We start from the raw sequence: 17,630 nt of genomic DNA on the forward strand, positions 1-17,630 counted from the left end.
ACTAAGCTTGTTGTGACCACAGATTGTGGGGCAGCAGCACTCAAAATGAGCAAAGAGCCTTGCCAGTAGGGATTAGAGAGAGTCGTGGTGGGGAGGGTGCAGGTCTAGCTGTGCTGGTATGTTTAATGGTAGACACTGGAGCTTTCCAGTAGTCCCGTTGCTATGTTACTGTAGATCACTATCCAAACAGGATTCCCATTGATTTTTTATAACACGTGGCGAATGTCATTACTGTGCCTATTTTTGGTTGTCCATTATCAGATGAATATACTGTACATTATCTTACATTATATTTGGATACATTGTCATATTGTATCCAGCAATGGGGCTGTGAGCACTTTGTGTTGTTTATGAGGTCCCACTAATACTGACAACTCTCTCTCTCTCTCTCTCTCTCTCTCTCTCTCTCTCTCTCTCGCTCTCGCTCTCGCTCTCGCTCTCGCTCTCGCTCTCGCTCTCGCTCTCGCTCTCTCTCTCTCTCTCTCTCTCACACCGTGTCTGTTTCCCAGAAAGCTTTGTTGTCCCTGAACCAACATGTATCTGCTTAAGTGGTTTAACAAAGACATGTAGTACATACACAAGATACTGTTGGCTGCGAACTTGTGACGTAATTGAGCTTTTCCTGTCTCTTTTTTAACCTACTGCGGAAATGAGCTTAGTCAGTGGTCAATGTAAAACTAGCTATATCATGATTGTGTACTTATTCTTCCCTCTAACACTGCCTGTGTTATTATAGGAGCTGTGAAAATGTGACTCAAAAGTACTACAAAGGTGAACAAACAATACACGATTGTGAGAGGACAAGGACCATTAACATTAGAATCACATCTTTGTAACCTAATCTCCACACATATCATAACGGACGAGGAAGGACTCCGACCTGTAAACGGTTCCAGACTGATGCTTATCAGCTTGTTGTTTATTCATGCTGAAATACCGCCAACAATTCACCAAAAGATCTTGGAACAACAGAAAAGTTGTTTTAAAGTGCTCCATCTTGAAGGCCTACTGTTAGCCTGAATAAGATACAGGATCAAGGAAACACAACCGTCTTCATGACATGAATGTATTTTTTTTTATTACATTTTGCATTTATTAAAGATAATTTTCTCGACAACATACATTACGCTGTGAATCAGATGTTAAGGAAGTGGAGTAAGGAAAAAAAACCTTGTGACATCACAATATCTTACAGTTCAAAACGAGTTGAGAGAGTGTCTCTGTTGCATCTATCAGTGTGTGTATATATATATATATATATAGCAAGGGTGAAATACAAAGGAACACATCACAGAGACTCACTGGCCCTAGTAGCCATGGATACCGTGGCCAGATATGCAGTCTGCACTATAGGGGTTCAAATGACCTCCCCTTTCTTAAGTCTAATCTCATGATGATGCACTCATTGCAATCGAACCCTACATGCATCTCTGTACATGTCAGTTCAATTAACACATACTATATATGCCTCAGATGTGGGAATGTCCTACGCGTTCTTCCTGCATTGGCTGTGGATGATAAATAGTTGGCTTTTCTCCATTGTAAATGGAAATGTGCTCGAGATCAAGAAACTCCCCTATCTACACAATATACCAAGGGAGTGCTCTGTTCATTTGGGGAGACGTGGTCAATAAAAATGTATATCAAGCAAAATAAAAAAAAGTGTCAAACATTAGATTGTTCAGTTAAACTCTCATTCACCTTGATAAAGGGAGTTAGTACAAATTAAATTACTTGAATCCTCCTGGAACATGTGTTTTTAAAAAACAGGTTAAATACATCTCCTAATAGTTATGAAACTCTTCTCTATCGCAGGAACCAGCCTGCTTTTCACTGTCTAGTGTACACTAGGAACCTGGTGCCATGTCAGCACAGTATGTTGCTGTGTTTCTCATTCGTTAGTGTTAGATTATTGCTGTGCACCAGCAAGACCCAAAGAGGCCCTCTCAAGAACAAACATGAATCACTCCAATCAAACAGCAAAATAAAAGACAATACCAGGACTTATTGTATGGAGAAAAAAAACACCACACACACACAACATCGTCGACACTGGCAGCACAACAAAAGGGTTGCTTTAAGCGCATCATTGGCACAATCAGAAATTAACCACAAAGAAGAATGTGGGGTCTCCTCCCCCAGTATATTTCTAGGGACCAGAATTACAACAAGTACACCTACATTCTTTATTTGCCTTTATCAAACCAGGGAAAAGACGACATTAGAAAATACTACAAAGAAACATAGTTAACAGCTAAAGAAATTGTCACTACTCAGGGTGTAAGGCACAAATGTACATGTGGAAGAGAAGCAGGCTATCAACAGATGTAATCCAATCAGAGGCCTGCTAGAGAAAACGAGAAGTGTCAGAACCTGCCAAAATGGCCACTCTCCACACACTTCTCTTTTTCATGTGTGGACTTCCACTTTTTTTTTCCCCCTTTGCACTTTACATGCAAAAGTGAGGCTTGTTGGCACGCAGTGAGCCAGTAGCCAACCCGGGAGAGAGAGAGGTTACTGACTGCAAAGCCACAGTGCAGAACGTACGTAGATGGATGCCATGGAGGAGTGATCTAGGGAGTGAGTTCCAAGAGTTCTGTATTTTGTATTTTTCTGACTGCTTTAACATGGGAGGTTCTGCTCCAACGTGTAGGTTCCATCTAGCACAGTTCAATAAATATATCCTCCTCATACAGAGGTCACATATAACTCAAGCTTCAAAACCCAAGGACCTAGTGGACCTTTTGTGTCAAGAAAGTGGTACTGGCTCCAGTTGAATGACTTAAAATAATTCCACACTTGATTAATTCATATTAAAAGATTTTCTCTCTGAGCCTAAAAAGTCAGTCTTTTCTAAAGCACTTATTAAAAATAAATACAACAAGCTATTAGTATTAACAGTCATGTGTTATTCAGTAACCAGTGCAGAAGATTCTCAGACCAAGGCTTTTTTAACCAAGGCAAAACTTGATTGCTGTGTCCAGTAGCCGTAACACTGAGAGGTGTTTCACAGTTTTCCACGTAAACTCAAGCTGTCGTTCCAGTCGGAGCTCACTGTGCCCAAGTGCTTGCTGGGAGAACCCTCCAGTCCTCACTATACAATTGATCCACTTTTCTCCCACTGTCTGCTTTTGGCAGTCGGTTAAGAAAACAAAACATCAGTCAAGTCATGGTGTTCAAATGTCCAACACAACCACCGTCTTGAATGCTACAGCGGTGACATGTTGCTCATCAATGAAATGTTCATGAAAGTCATTTTCTTCTCAGTAGCAAGTGTTCTGTGTTTCTGAGGAACTGGGAGTCAACAGCCTGAGCTCAACAACAACAACAACAACAACAACAACAACCATTTGTAGAATATTTACATATATATATATAAAAGAAAAATCTTTTAAAAGTGTGTTGCATTTGCTGTACACAGACCAAAGACAAAGGGAGATGCAATTGTGTTCCCTGTTTTGTATTCTGAGCGTGCTGATTATGTGCAGGAGTCATTGGACTTGACTTTCGTCGAGAGGGACACTAAAGAGGGTTTAGGCGGGACGTCGGGCTTGAGGTGTTTGACCCCGGTCCGGGGCAACGAACCGTAAGAGCTCATGCTGGGTTGTCGGGAGAGGGACATCCCCTGGGAAGTCATGTGCATGGAGTCCACCCTCTGTGGGGCGGGGGGCGGCATCTCCACGCGGTTAAAACTGTGGTTTCTGGACATGTGGGAGGAGTTGGACGAGTTGGTGTTGTGCTTTTTGAGGGCAGAGCCTTTCTGGGCACCCATCGGGTAGCCTCGCTTGAACTCGTGGCCATAGACAGAGGAGTGCACCTCCAGCCGCTTGCCCATCTGCGGCACGGCGGGTGGGATGGTGAGGGAGGCCTCCCTCTGGGGCACTCGAGGCGGCAGACCATCGCTCTCCACCAGGTTAAGGCTGTGGCAGGGGCTCTTCAGGGCCTTGTACTCCAGCGTGGCCCCCTGGTCGTCCAGGCTCAACTGACTGAGGTCGCTGCGGTGGGGCTGCTCCACGTACTCATGCTGGTAGGCCTTCTGGTGCTGGTGCTGGGGCTGGGGCAGGGGCAGCACCACCACACTGGGGATGTGGCCCGGGGATGCCCTCAGGGCCAGGTCAGTGGAGATGACTGGGGAGCCCATGGGCGGCAGGTCCTTGGTGCAGGCGTTGATCAGATTCTGGTTCCTCTCCCACTCGCGGCTTCCCCGGCTGGGCTTGCGCCGAGGCTGCATGGGGGTGGACTCTGGAGTGGGCATGCCGGCCAGTTCCAGGTGGTGCTGGTCGGCTTTGATCAGCATCTTGCCGTTGGTGAGGCGGCCGTTGTGCATGAGCGGGGTGAGGATGGCCTCTGGGTGACCGTCCTTGACCCCGGTCTCAAACAGACCCGTCAGCTTGGTCACGCTGTTCATGGATCCCCTCCTATCGTGGACGTTGTCCTTGTCCTTACGCCTGGTCAGCTCAACATCTCGCCGCCGGTGGTCACACACACAGTAGACGAGGATACCGGAGAAGATGGCGCCCATGGCGAAGGCCAAGATGACAGCGATGGCCAGCAGTGTGACAGGGACCAGCTGATCACGCCCCTTCTGGTAACTCTCACGAATAACCCCTGCAAAGACAAGGATTAAATTATTTAAAATATATGAGTGATCAATGACTTAGCTGAAAATCAAATGGTTAAATTAATTGACGAATGAAGCACAAATAATAAGGAAGCATTTGTCCTCTCCAATGTGTCCTATTTGCAGCAGTACTGAAGCCTACTGTCAGGAAATGTTAGCAGTTTAAATCCAGCCTTACACTTTGCAAAAATGAGCTTATGGTTCCTACAATGAATTCAAAGATTAAACCTTGGCAGTTGAAATGAAAAATATATATTAGATAAATGAACGTTCAAAAGGAAAGCTTTTTTTCCTTGATGCAAATTGACTCGTTTTCATATGGCTACGATACAATCTCATATCAGAGAATATATTAAAAATCTCTGATTAGACCTCCAAATCAAAGGAGCTGTGTCATACATTTCTTAGAGGCCACTTTCCAGGACCAACTGTAAAGAAGAGAAAAAAAGGCAGGCGGTTGGTTCTGGGCAACTAAAGTGATGATTCAATTTAAAGTGCAGCAAAAAAATAATGACGAGCATCTTGGCAAAGGAAGGGAGAGAGAGAAGATATTGGATGGAGTGAAACGGCAGTAGGTTGTTTTTAATGAAATGGGCACGGCATTAGGAGTCCTCATCACTATAGACACACAGACAGAAGTGATAACCTCCAGCTCCTTGATAAATATGTTATCTAATGGCCATCCATGTTCCTAGAGTTACATCTAAAAGAAAATACAGTACTCACCAAGTGCAGATTTATTACGCATGTGTCACACAAGACCTATGCAGAGGTGGTGCTACTTTAAGGGGAGGATTAGGCAGTTGGTTTCCATCAGGTGTGCAGTACTACAGTATACTATACATACACATTATGTAATACGTCATTAGGAGTACTAAAGATCTGAATGATGTCATGGCTGCATCCCAAATGACACCCTATTCCCTATTTAGTGTGCTACTGTTAACCAGGGCCCATGGGGCACTCTGTAGATAATAGGGTGCCATTTGGGATGCAGGCCCAGTTTATGTTTCCAGCTTGGCCACGTCACTGTGGTGCTGGATGGAGAATCACGGTTCTCATAACACAGATAAACACGTATCTTCCGTGGAATAAAAAGGCCGGGGTCTGTTGAGTGTCTGTAAAACGAACATCTATAATTCTGCTTCAGTCGTCCTAAAACTAGATTATAAAAGAAACAGCATTTTTCCTAATTCCGGCCAAATGAAGTGCTTATCAGTGGAGTTGTCTTACTGACTGATGCTGTGAGGAGTAACACGTTTTATCTAGTGTGTGGTATTAATTGATGACGTGTGTTATGCAGAGGCCTCTGATGACTAAATGACCTGCCTCGATGTGAAACGTCTGTTTCTCATCTGAAGTTGGTACCATCAGAGAGAGATAGTCTTTGTACGACTTCTTGTTTCACACGCCTCAACTGCCATTTGTAGGCTTTCAGCTTTCCCTTCTATGCCAGCACGGCACACTGTAATTTAGGCCTGTGTTTTCTGTAAATTATTGTCTTGTGACTGAAATTACATCCAGCTATAGGTTTTATTTAAGAAGTGTTGGACAGAAACGTTTGACTTATACATAAATAAAGGGATAACCAAACAGCACTTGAGGTTAGCAGCTCTAAAATCTTTTGTAAAAAAAAATGTGAGCAGTTTTCTGGCAGTACTGGCCCATTCCATTTGAATCCTTCTAAAACATAAATACATCGATCTCTGTCTCGCTTGCTTACTTATGGGAGAGCATGGAAAACTTTGTTACAAAACCTTTGTGACATTCTATTTAAGCATATTCATTGTCCACAATGGTGCAGTTCAAATATTGCAGTTGAATTTGAGTTGAGAACAACACAGTCAGAGGGATTGAGCATGTCAGAGCTAAGCATCCATTGTGGAGAAAGGAGAGCTATGGAGCTGGCTGTCTGTCTTCTCCCAGTGTAGGAGGAAGGTTAAGGCCTCTCTGAACCAGCAGTGACTGGGTCTCCCTCAAACATAGCTCCCCTGCCTAGAGCAACTAGTGGGGGTTAAAAAACAACCCAAAAGCCTCCCCAGACCTTTGAAGATTTCTATCTTTCATGTATGAAGTAAATTGTTTCTCAAATTAACTTCAAAGTGGGTGCAATCATAAAGGACACTAGGCCTCAGACAAATCCAAAGACAGCAGGCTTTTAAATCAAGATGGCTTCCCTCATTTGAAGGGCTCATTCATCAAGTAAACTGATGTTCAACTTTTTACTATTTGGATGTTCTTGGTTGACATTGAGAATCCCAGAGTATCAAGGACAGAGTGTTGAGGCTCAACATTTAAAGAAAGCAATTTAGATTGTTTGTTGCCTCATAACGATGTTATGTTGTGTGAGCTAATAAACAGTGATTTACATCGTCCAGTTCTGACTCTTCTTCTCAGACTGCAGAGTGAAAGGCCACCAGAAGAATACATTTAATAGCCAACAATCTAATTTGAATTTCATTTCTCCAAAAGCCTTGTCACACCGATTTTTAATCCAGATTTCAGATATTCTTCCTATGTGTCAAAACAACCCAGCACTTCCTTGTAAATGAGAAACATTGTCATCTAGAGTGACGGAGATGTGTGAACATTCTCACAGACAGTCTTTAATCTGTGAAGCTAGTGGATCCTAGTTGTTGCTTATACTGCCTGCTTGTTCTGTGCTGACTTTAAAGCTCCTTTTACATCGCAGTGAGGTTTTCTAGGGCTATAACCTCTGATTGGGGCTATAACCTCTGATTGGGGCTATAACCTCTGACTGGGGCTATAACCTCTGACTGGGGCTATAACCTCTGATTGGGGCTATAACCTCTGATTGGGGCTATAACCTCTGACTGGGGCTATAACCTCTGATTGGGGCTATAACCTCTGACTGGGGCTATAACCTCTGACTGGGGCTATAACCTCTGATTGGGGCTATAACCTCTGATTGGGGCTATAACCTCTGATTGGGGCTATAACCTCTGACTGGGGCTATAACCTCTGATTGGGGCTATAACCTCTGACTGGGGCTATAACCTCTGACTGGGGCTATAACCTCTGACTGGGGCTATAACCTCTGACTGGGGCTATAACCTCTGATTGGGGCTATAACCTCTGACTGGGGCTATAACCTCTGACTGGGGCTATAACCTCTGACTGGGGCTATAACCTCTGATTGGGGCTATAACCTCTGATTGGGGCTATAACCTCTGACTGGGGCTATAACCTCTGATTGGGGCTATAACCTCTGATTGGGGCTATAACCTCTGACTGGGGCTATAACCTCTGATTGGGGCTAAAACCTCTGACTGGGGCTATAACCTCTGACTGGGGCTATAACCTCTGATTGGGGCTATAACCTCTGATTGGGGCTATAACCTCTGACTGGGGCTATAACCTCTGACTGGGGCTATAACCTCTGATTGGGGCTATAACCTCTGACTGGGGCTATAACCTCTGACTGGGGCTATAACCTCTGACTGGGGCTATAACCTCTGATTGGGGCTATAACCTCTGATTGGGGCTATAACCTCTGACTGGGGCTATAACCTCTGATTGGGGCTATAACCTCTGACTGGGGCTATAACCTCTGATTGGGGCTATAACCTCTGACTGGGGCTATAACCTCTGACTGGGGCTATAACCTCTGATTGGGGCTATAACCTCTGATTGGGGCTATAACCTCTGACTGGGGCTATAACCTCTGATTGGGGCTATAACCTCTGACTGGGGCTATAACCTCTGACTGGGGCTATAACCTCTGATTGGGGCTATAACCTCTGACTGGGGCTATAACCTCTGATTGGGGCTATAACCTCTGACTGGGGCTATAACCTCTGACTGGGGCTATAACCTCTGACTGGGGCTATAACCTCTGATTGGGGCTATAACCTCTGACTGGGGCTATAACCTCTGACTGGGGCTATAACCTCTGATTGGGGCTATAACCTCTGACTGGGGCTATAACCTCTGATTGGGGCTATAACCTCTGACTGGGGCTATAACCTCTGACTGGGGCTATAACCTCTGACTGGGGCTATAACCTCTGACTGGGGCTATAACCTCTGATTGGGGCTATAACCTCTGACTGGGGCTATAACCTCTGACTGGGGCTATAACCTCTGACTGGGGCTATAACCTCTGACTGGGGCTATAACCTCTGATTGGGGCTATAACCTCTGACTGGGGCTATAACCTCTGACTGGGGCTATAACCTCTGACTGGGGCTATAACCTCTGATTGGGGCTATAACCTCTGACTGGGGCTATAACCTCTGACTGGGGCTATAACCTCTGATTGGGGCTATAACCTCTGACTGGGGCTATAACCTCTGATTGGGGCTATAACCTCTGACTGGGGCTATAACATACACAGGCATTGTATTGAATATGATCAAATCTCAATCACACTGAAATGTGTTCACTGATGTGTCACTGCCACTTGCTGAAAGACTAAGGGCTCTATTCAATCCGTAGCGCTGAAGCCTTACAGATTTTGCGATAGAAATGTAAAGGTCATTTTCAATTCATTACGCAGACATAAGCACAGTTGACACCATTGAGGTGCGGATGTTTACTTTCTACATGAGTTGTTTTTTTCCAGTTTCGTCTTAAGAACAGATTGTAGTGGTAAAATAAAAAGGGATACATTTTTTTGGTGCCATTTAGGCAAAATTGAATTCTAAGCATCACTCTAGTCAGAAGAGGCCCTGCGAACAATACATTCAATTCATTTGCTATGGGCTCGCGCTAGTGTTCCAGCTTAGCCAACGTTCTATTGCCGTTTTTCAGCCTTGGGTGAATTTTGACTCGTTCTATTGTCCAGCCTGCTACCGTGCCTGGGAGAAAACCCATCTCTGTGTTCAAAGACCGTGGTCATCTTTTCAACGTGGAGGAAGAGGTAGACCATCACTTAGAGGTAGACCATCACTTAGAGGTAGACCATCACTAAGAGGTAGACCATCACACAGAGGTAGACCATCACTAAGAGGTAGACCATAACTTAGAGGTAGACCATCACACAGAGGTAGACCATCACTTAGAGGTAGACCATCACTAAGAGGTAGACCATCACTTAGAGGTAGACCATCACTAAGAGGTAGACCATCACTTAGAGGTAGACCATCACTAAGAGGTAGACCATCACTTAGAGGTAGACCATCACTAAGAGGTAGACCATCACTAAGAGGTAGACCATCACACAGAGGTAGACCATCACTTAGAGGTAGACCATCACTTAGAGGTAGACCATCACTAAGAGGTAGACCATAACTTAGAGGTAGACCATCACTAAGAGGTAGACCATCACTTAGAGGTAGACCATCACTTAGAGGTAGACCATCACTAAGAGGTAGACCATCACTAAGAGGTAGACCATCACTTAGAGGTAGACCATCACTAAGAGGTAGACCATCACACAGAGGTAGACCATCACTTAGAGGTAGACCATCACTTAGAGGTAGACCATCACTTAGAGGTAGACCATCACTTAGAGGTAGACCATCACTTAGAGGTAGACCATCACACAGAGGTAGACCATCACACAGAGGTAGACCATCACTTAGAGGTTGACCATCACACAGAGGTAGACCATCACTTAGAGGTAGACCATCACTTAGAGGTAGACCATCACTAAGAGGTAGACCATCACACAGAGGTAGACCATCACTTAGAAGTAGACCATCACTTAGAGGTAGACCATCACTTAGAGAAAAGCGATCTATGTTCAAAGACCGTGGTCGTCTTTTCAACTGAGAAGAAGAGGCAGACTATAATTTAGATACAGCGACAGTGGGTATCATAAGTATTCACCCCCCCCCCGTTGCGTTACAAAGTGGGATTGAAATAGATTTAACTGTGATTGTTTGTCATTGATCTAGACAAAATACTCCATAATGTAAAAAAAAAAAGTATACAATTGTTGACACATTTATAAAAATGTAATAACTATAATATAGTTGTTGAATAATATTCACCCCCCTTTGTTTAGCCTAAATTAGTTCAAGAGTAAAATCTGGCATAACAAATCACATAATAAGTTACATGGACTCACTCTGTGTGAAATAATAGGGGTTGACATGATTTTTTATTGACTACCCCTTCCTCTGTCCACCATACCTCAGTCAAGTATTGAATTTCAAGCACAGATTCAACTACAAAGACCAGGGAGCTTTTTGAAAGCTTCATAAAGAAGGGCAGTGATTGGTAGATGGGTAACAATAACAAATCAAAGTGATCAAAGCATCACTCCAGTCAGAAGAGGCCCTGCGAACAATACATTCAATTCATTTGCTATGGGCTCGCGCTAGTGTTCCAGCTTAGCCAACGTTCTATTGCCGTTTTTCAGCCTTGGGTGAATTTTGACTCGTTCTATTGTCCAGCCTGCTACCGTGCCTGGGAGAAAACCCATCTCTGTGTTCAAAGACCGTGGTCATCTTTTCAACGTGGAGGAAGAGGTAGACCATCACTTAGAGGTAGACCATCACTTAGAGGTAGACCATCACTTAGAAGTAGACCATCACTAAGAGGTAGACCATCACTAAGAGGTAGACCATCACTAAGAGGTAGACCATAACTTAGAGGTAGACCATCACTAAGAGGTAGACCATCACTTAGAGGTAGACCATCACTTAGAGGTAGACCATCACTTAGAGGTAGACCATCACTTAGAGGTAGACCATCACTAAGAGGTAGACCATCACTTAGAGGTAGACCATCACTTAGAGGTTGACCATCACACAGAGGTAGACCATCACTTAGAGGTAGACCATCACACAGAGGTAGACCATCACTTAGAGGTAGACCATCACTTAGAGGTAGACCATCACACAGAGGTAGACCATCACTTAGAGGTATACCATCACACAGAGGTAGACCATCACTTAGAGGTAGACCATCACACAGAGGTAGACCATCACTTAGAGGTAGACCATCACTTAGAGGTAGACCATCACTAAGAGGTAGACCATCACACAGAGGTAGACCATCACTTAGAAGTAGACCATCACTTAGAGGTAGACCATCACACAGAGGTAGACCATCACTTAGAGGTAGACCATCACTTAGAGGTAGACCATCACTTAGAGAAAAGCGATCTATGTTCAAAGACCGTGGTCGTCTTTTCAACTGAGAAGAAGAGGCAGACTATAATTTAGATACAGCGACAGTGGGTATCATAAGTATTCACCCCCCCCCCCCCCCCCCCGTTGCGTTACAAAGTGGGATTGAAATAGATTTAACTGTGATTGTTTGTCATTGATCTAGACAAAATACTCCATAATGTAAAAAAAAAAAGTATACAATTGTTGACACATTTATAAAAATGTAATAACTATAATATAGTTGTTGAATAATATTCACCCCCCTTTGTTTAGCCTAAATTAGTTCAAGAGTAAAATCTGGCATAACAAATCACATAATAAGTTACATGGACTCACTCTGTGTGAAATAATAGGGGTTGACATGATTTTTTATTGACTACCCTTTCCTCTGTCCACCATACCTCAGTCAAGTATTGAATTTCAAGCACAGATTAAACTACAAAGACCAGGGAGCTTTTTGAAAGCTTCATAAAGAAGGGCAGTGATTGGTAGACGGGTAACAATAACAAATCAGACATTGAATATATCTTTAAGCATGGTGAAGTTAATAATTATGCTGTGGGTGATGTATTAAACCACCCAGACACCTCAAATATGCAGTTCTTCTGAACTGAGCTGAAGGACAGGAATGAAACTGCTTAGGGATGTCACCATGAGGCCATTGGTGATTTTAAAACAGCTACAGAGTTCAATGTCTGTGATGGGAGAAAACAATGTCTAGTTGAGTTGTCAACTAATGTGAATTCAACGTGAAATCCACAAAAAATGTCCCCATGTCATTGGATTTAGGTTAAAAGTTGAATTTAAAAAATACGAAATGCCTTTTCGTTGATGCCTTTTTGAAAATCCAATTAGTTTTCCACTTTGTTTCAATGTCATCGCATAGATTTTGGGGGTTGAAATTACGTTGAAACAACGTATATTCAACTATTTGTTTTCCCATTCATACCATTAGGATCTATTCTGTATCTGCTAGCATTAAATGGATAAATCATTAGAGGCTAGTTAATGCCATTATCTATTAACCCAACTCAGGCATTACCAATGTACAGACCCTTTCCACTTCCATGTACAGTGCAGTGCCTTGCAAAAGTATTCATCCCCCTTGGCGTTTTTCCTATTTTGTTGCATTACAACCTGAAATTTAAATAGATTTTTATTTGGATTTCATGTAATGGACATACACAAAATAGTCCAAATTGGTGAAATGAAATTTAAAAAATAACTTATTTTAAAAAATTCTAAAAGATAAATAACGGAAAAGTGGTGCGTGCATATGTATTCACCCCCTTTGCTATGAAACCCCTAAATAAGATCTGCTGCAACCAATTACCTTCAGAAGTCACATTATTAGTTAAATAAAGTCCACCTGTGTGCAATCTAAGTGTCACATGATCTCAATGTATATACACCGGTTCTGAAAGGCCCCAGAGTCTGCAACACCACTAAGCAAGGGGCACCACCAAGCAAGCGGCACCATGAAGACCAAGGAGCTCTCCAAACAGGTCAGGGACAAAGTTGTGGCGAAGTACAGGTCAGGGTTGGGTTATAAAAAAATATCCGAAACTTTGAACATCCCACGGAGCACCATTAAATCCATTATTAAAAAATGGAAAGAATATGGCACCACAACAAACCTGCCAAGAGAGGGCCGCCCACCAAAACTCACGGACCAGGCAAGGAGGGCATTAATCAGAGAGACAACAAAGAGACCAAAGATAACCCTGAAGGAGCTGCAAAGCTCCACAGCGGAGATTGGAGTATCTGTCCATAGGACCACTTTAAGCCGTACACTCCACAGAGCTGGGCTTTACGGAAGAGTGGCCAGAAAAAAGCCATTCCTTAAAGATAAAAATAAGCAAACACGTTTGGTGTTCGCCAAAAGCCATGTGGGAGACTCCCCAAACATATGGAAGAAGGTACTCTGGTCAGATGAGACTAAAATTGAGCTTTTTGGCCATCAAGGAAAACGCTATGTCTGGCGCAAACCCAACACCTCTCATCACTGACCAGGTGAATCCAGGTGAAAGCTATGATCCCTTAATGATGTCACCTGTTAAATCCACTTAAATCAGTGTAGATGAAGGAGAGGAGACAGGTTAAAGAATGATTTTTAAACATTGAGACAATTGAGACATGGATTGTGTATGTGTGTCATTCAGAGGGTGAATGGGCAAGACAAAATATTTAAGTGCCTTTGAACGGGGTATGGTAGTAGGTGCTAGGCGCACCGGTTTGAGTGTGTGAAGAACTGCAACGCTGCTGGATTTTTCATGCTCAACAGTTTCCCATGTCCACCACCCAAAGGACATCCAGCCAACTTGAGACAACTGTGGGAAGCATTGAAGTCAACATGGGCCAGCATCCCTGTGGAATGCTTAAGACACCTTGTAGAGTCCATGCCCTGACGAATTGAGGCTGTTCTGAGGGCAAAAGGGGGTGCAACTCAATATTAAGAAGGTGTTCTTAAGGTTTTGTACACTCAGTGTATGGTTCTGTTGGACTCTGTTTGAGTCAGAGGTACATAAGAACCTCTTAGGACTCTATTTTTTGTTTTGTTTTACAATTATCAGTCCCACCTATTTAAGATGGAGAACATTGTTCTCAAGCTAAGCATGTGGATATCTATTCAGATCAAACTGTGGAAATCAAAAATCACTCATTTTAATTGCAGTGCATTTTACGGTAAATGAATTAAATAGAGCGACTTGGGTTTAAAATGTAAGAACACCTCTGAAAAACATAAAGAGGAATGTGTTTTCTGAGGCAGAGGAAGAAGACGACCTAGCGGGTTAACACAATGCAAGCTAATGGGGAGGAAGGAAGCCCGTGGCTTGAAGCTCGATATAAATGGCGGAAGTGCGTAATAGTAAAAGTAACAGGTCTGATAATTTTTTCACACCTCTGGAAACATTATTACTAAACGGTCTAAATAGATTAAAGATACTTCCAATCAATAGGAGATGACATGTCACTGTAGCTCTCGGTTCACCTAAATATTACACGGTATATAATCAGAGGTTTCCTCAGTAATTGTGTTACTCAGACATTACAGTATAGGAAATCAGATCGTTGAGGACCTCATTTCTGTTATTCCCTTTATTCAGACACCTAGCAGACTTTCCAGCCTGATAATGGTGAGTGTTCAAACTGAAATGACATATTGGCACAGTAATTGGCACCGCTCTGAGGTTGTGCTCCTATCATGCCACTGTCATTGGCACACAGGTGCTAGGCAACTGAAGCTGAAAATAACCATCTAGGTGCAACTGGTAAGCTGTCTGGCTATTCCAAGTGTAAAATACCAGCACTGAAGGTAGAGTGTTTGCTATGACAACCAGAAGGTAGTGTTTGCTATGACAACTAGAAGGTAGAGTGTTTGCTATGACAACCAGAAGGTAGTGTTTGCTATGACAACTAGAAGGTAGAGTGTTTGCTATGACAACCAGAAGGTAGAGTGTTTGCTATATGACAACCAGAAGGTAGAGTGTTTGCTATGACAACCAGGGTGCAACTCACCACCATGTGCATTCCTGAAAATGTCAGCTACGGTACCATGTTAACTGAATAATATTGTTAATTGAATAAAAAAGGCCTATGTCTGAAACAATGATTAAATGAAATATACATATAATACGCATGTAAACATGCAATATTGAAAAGCAAAAGTGTCTGGGGAAAAACAGCCACATTTGTTGATTTACGTACATTTCATGAATAGTGAACCATTAGAAGAAACACACTGAGAATGGTGTTCCAGCATAACAAAATATGTTCCCATAATATGTCCTATACACATCTACCCTTCATGGTACAGAACCAGATTATTTATTTTCATAAACACAGATGCCATTCAAACCTGAGCCAGGGAGTTAAAGTGAGAGTTAGTTGTGGACACATACCGTTCAGGGATTAGAACAGTGACTCTATGTGGAACAGACGACCTAGGCCACAGAGCAACGGGAGAGAAAGCCTCCCTTTCCTTCCTTCCCTCCCTCCCTCCCTCCCTCCCTCCCTCCCTCCCTCCCTCCGTCTCCCTCCCTCCCTCCGTCTGGATAGCTTTTGTAATGAACCCATAAATTGAAGAGACACACAGAGATGGCCACAGGTGGGGGGGCGGAGGAGGGAGAGAGGGGGAGCACGGGACTCATTCCCTCAGACAGGGCAGGGGACAGATAGATAGGTATAACTCCAGTTGGTAGGGGGTAGGATGCTCCATAAATATGGTTAGTCATTCATTTGCACTACATAAGGTACAACCTTGGAACATTCCATCTGGACAGATGAAAGGTCCTGTGGAAGGGAGACTGTTCACAATGGTAACAGACGGTGGTGTGGGGGAGGGAGGGAGGGAGGGAGGGTCGTGGGGGAGAGGTGGGATATCACACAAATAGATGAGCCCAGACACAACAGTGCTCAAATGTACTGTGAAAGCCAGCCATGGCCACCAAGCAACAGTGGTGATCTCATCTGGTAGATGGGGAGCTACTAAATATCCACTGTGCGGATAATCATTATTTTACAATTGTAATTATTCCAATGTGTTGCCCTAATACATATTTGTACTGTGATATTCATTAACAGATAAGGATCCCAAAATGAGTGAGCTGCAAACAGGAAATTGGAATTTCATGTCATTTTAAATGCTATCAGGGATGATCTGGGAGTTATAAGTCTTCGATATTTAAAGCTTAAAGTGCAACTACATTTATTTCAAAACATCTTCTGGTGATGATGAATTCAGATTTCCCTGTACTGTATGTACAGTCGTGGTCAAAAGTTTTGAGAATGACACAAATATTAATTTTCACAAAGTCTGCTGCCTCAGTTTTTATGATGGCAATTTGCATATACTCCAGGATGTTTTGTAGAGTGATCAGATGAATTGCAATTAATTGCAAAGTCCCTCTTTGCCATGAAAATGAACTTAATCCCCCAAAAACATTTCCACTGCATTTCAGCCCTGCCACAAAAGGACCAGCTGACATCATTACAGTGATTCTCTCGTTAACACAGGTGAGAGTGTTGACGAGGACAAGGCTGGATATCACTCTGTCATGCTGATTGAGTTATAATAACAGACTGGAAGCTTTAAAAGGATGGTGGTGCTTGAAATCATTGTTCTTCCTCTGTTAACCATGGTTACCTGCAAGGAAACACGTGCTGTCATCATTGCTTTGCACAAAAAGGGCTTCACAGGCAAGGATATTGCTGCTAGTAAGATTGCACCTAAATCAACCATTTATCGGATCATCAAGAACTTCAAGGAGAGAGGTTCAATTGTTGTGAAGAAGGCTTCAGGGTGCCCAGGAAAGTCCAGCAAGCACCAGGACCGTCTCCTAAAGTATTTAAAAACACTGAAGCAGCAAACTTTGTGAAGACCAATACTTGTGTCATTCTCAAAACTTTTGACCACGACTGTACAGTAGTCATGTTGATTTGGCTAAGATGGAGGTTTGATGTCTATGGTTCTGCTAAGAGACAGAGGCTGTCAGGACCAATAGCCTTAATGTGTTAGATTGGCACTCAGCTCTCCCGTTGTGTTCTCACAGTACATTCTGCACCTGAAGCTAGGAATGAGTAGAGAAGTGCACCCACAGGGGAAAGAGGGATAAGGTAGAGGTCTTCACGGTTTCAACAGACACTCAATTCCCAGATCCGACCTGGGGCACGAGCGGGTCCTGGTCCTAAATTCTGACTTTTGTCACAGATCTGGGACCGGTCTGATATAATTGCCACGGGTCTCGGGTACGTGCAATAAAAATATATTTACCGACTGGACCCGATTGGACCTGTGCTCTGTTAAGTTAGTGTTTGTGTAACGAGAACTGTGCGAGCTTGTTATCTGTGTCAGCCCATTGCAACTCAATAAAACGTATAGCTTATATCCAGCTGAAACTGGAGCCTTGGCCTAGGCTACTGTTGATT

General features: G+C 43.3%; 1 protein-coding gene across 1 annotated transcript in view; it reads right to left on the reverse strand.

Moving 5' to 3' along the window:
* Positions 1 to 1,052: 1,052 nt before the first annotated feature.
* Positions 1,053 to 17,630, reverse strand: part of sema6a (sema domain, transmembrane domain (TM), and cytoplasmic domain, (semaphorin) 6A) — a 100,131-nt gene continuing 83,553 nt past the window's right edge. The window contains exon 18 of the mRNA XM_084176638.1: positions 1,053 to 4,608. Within this exon, the coding sequence (XP_084032764.1) occupies positions 3,479 to 4,608 (1,130 nt within the window). The 3' untranslated portion in view covers positions 1,053 to 3,478. The remainder of the gene's footprint in view (positions 4,609 to 17,630) is intronic.

Source organism: Coregonus lavaretus (genome assembly GCF_964263955.1).
Source record: "Coregonus lavaretus genome assembly, chromosome: 14".
Classification (NCBI taxonomy): domain Eukaryota; kingdom Metazoa; phylum Chordata; class Actinopteri; order Salmoniformes; family Salmonidae; genus Coregonus; species Coregonus lavaretus.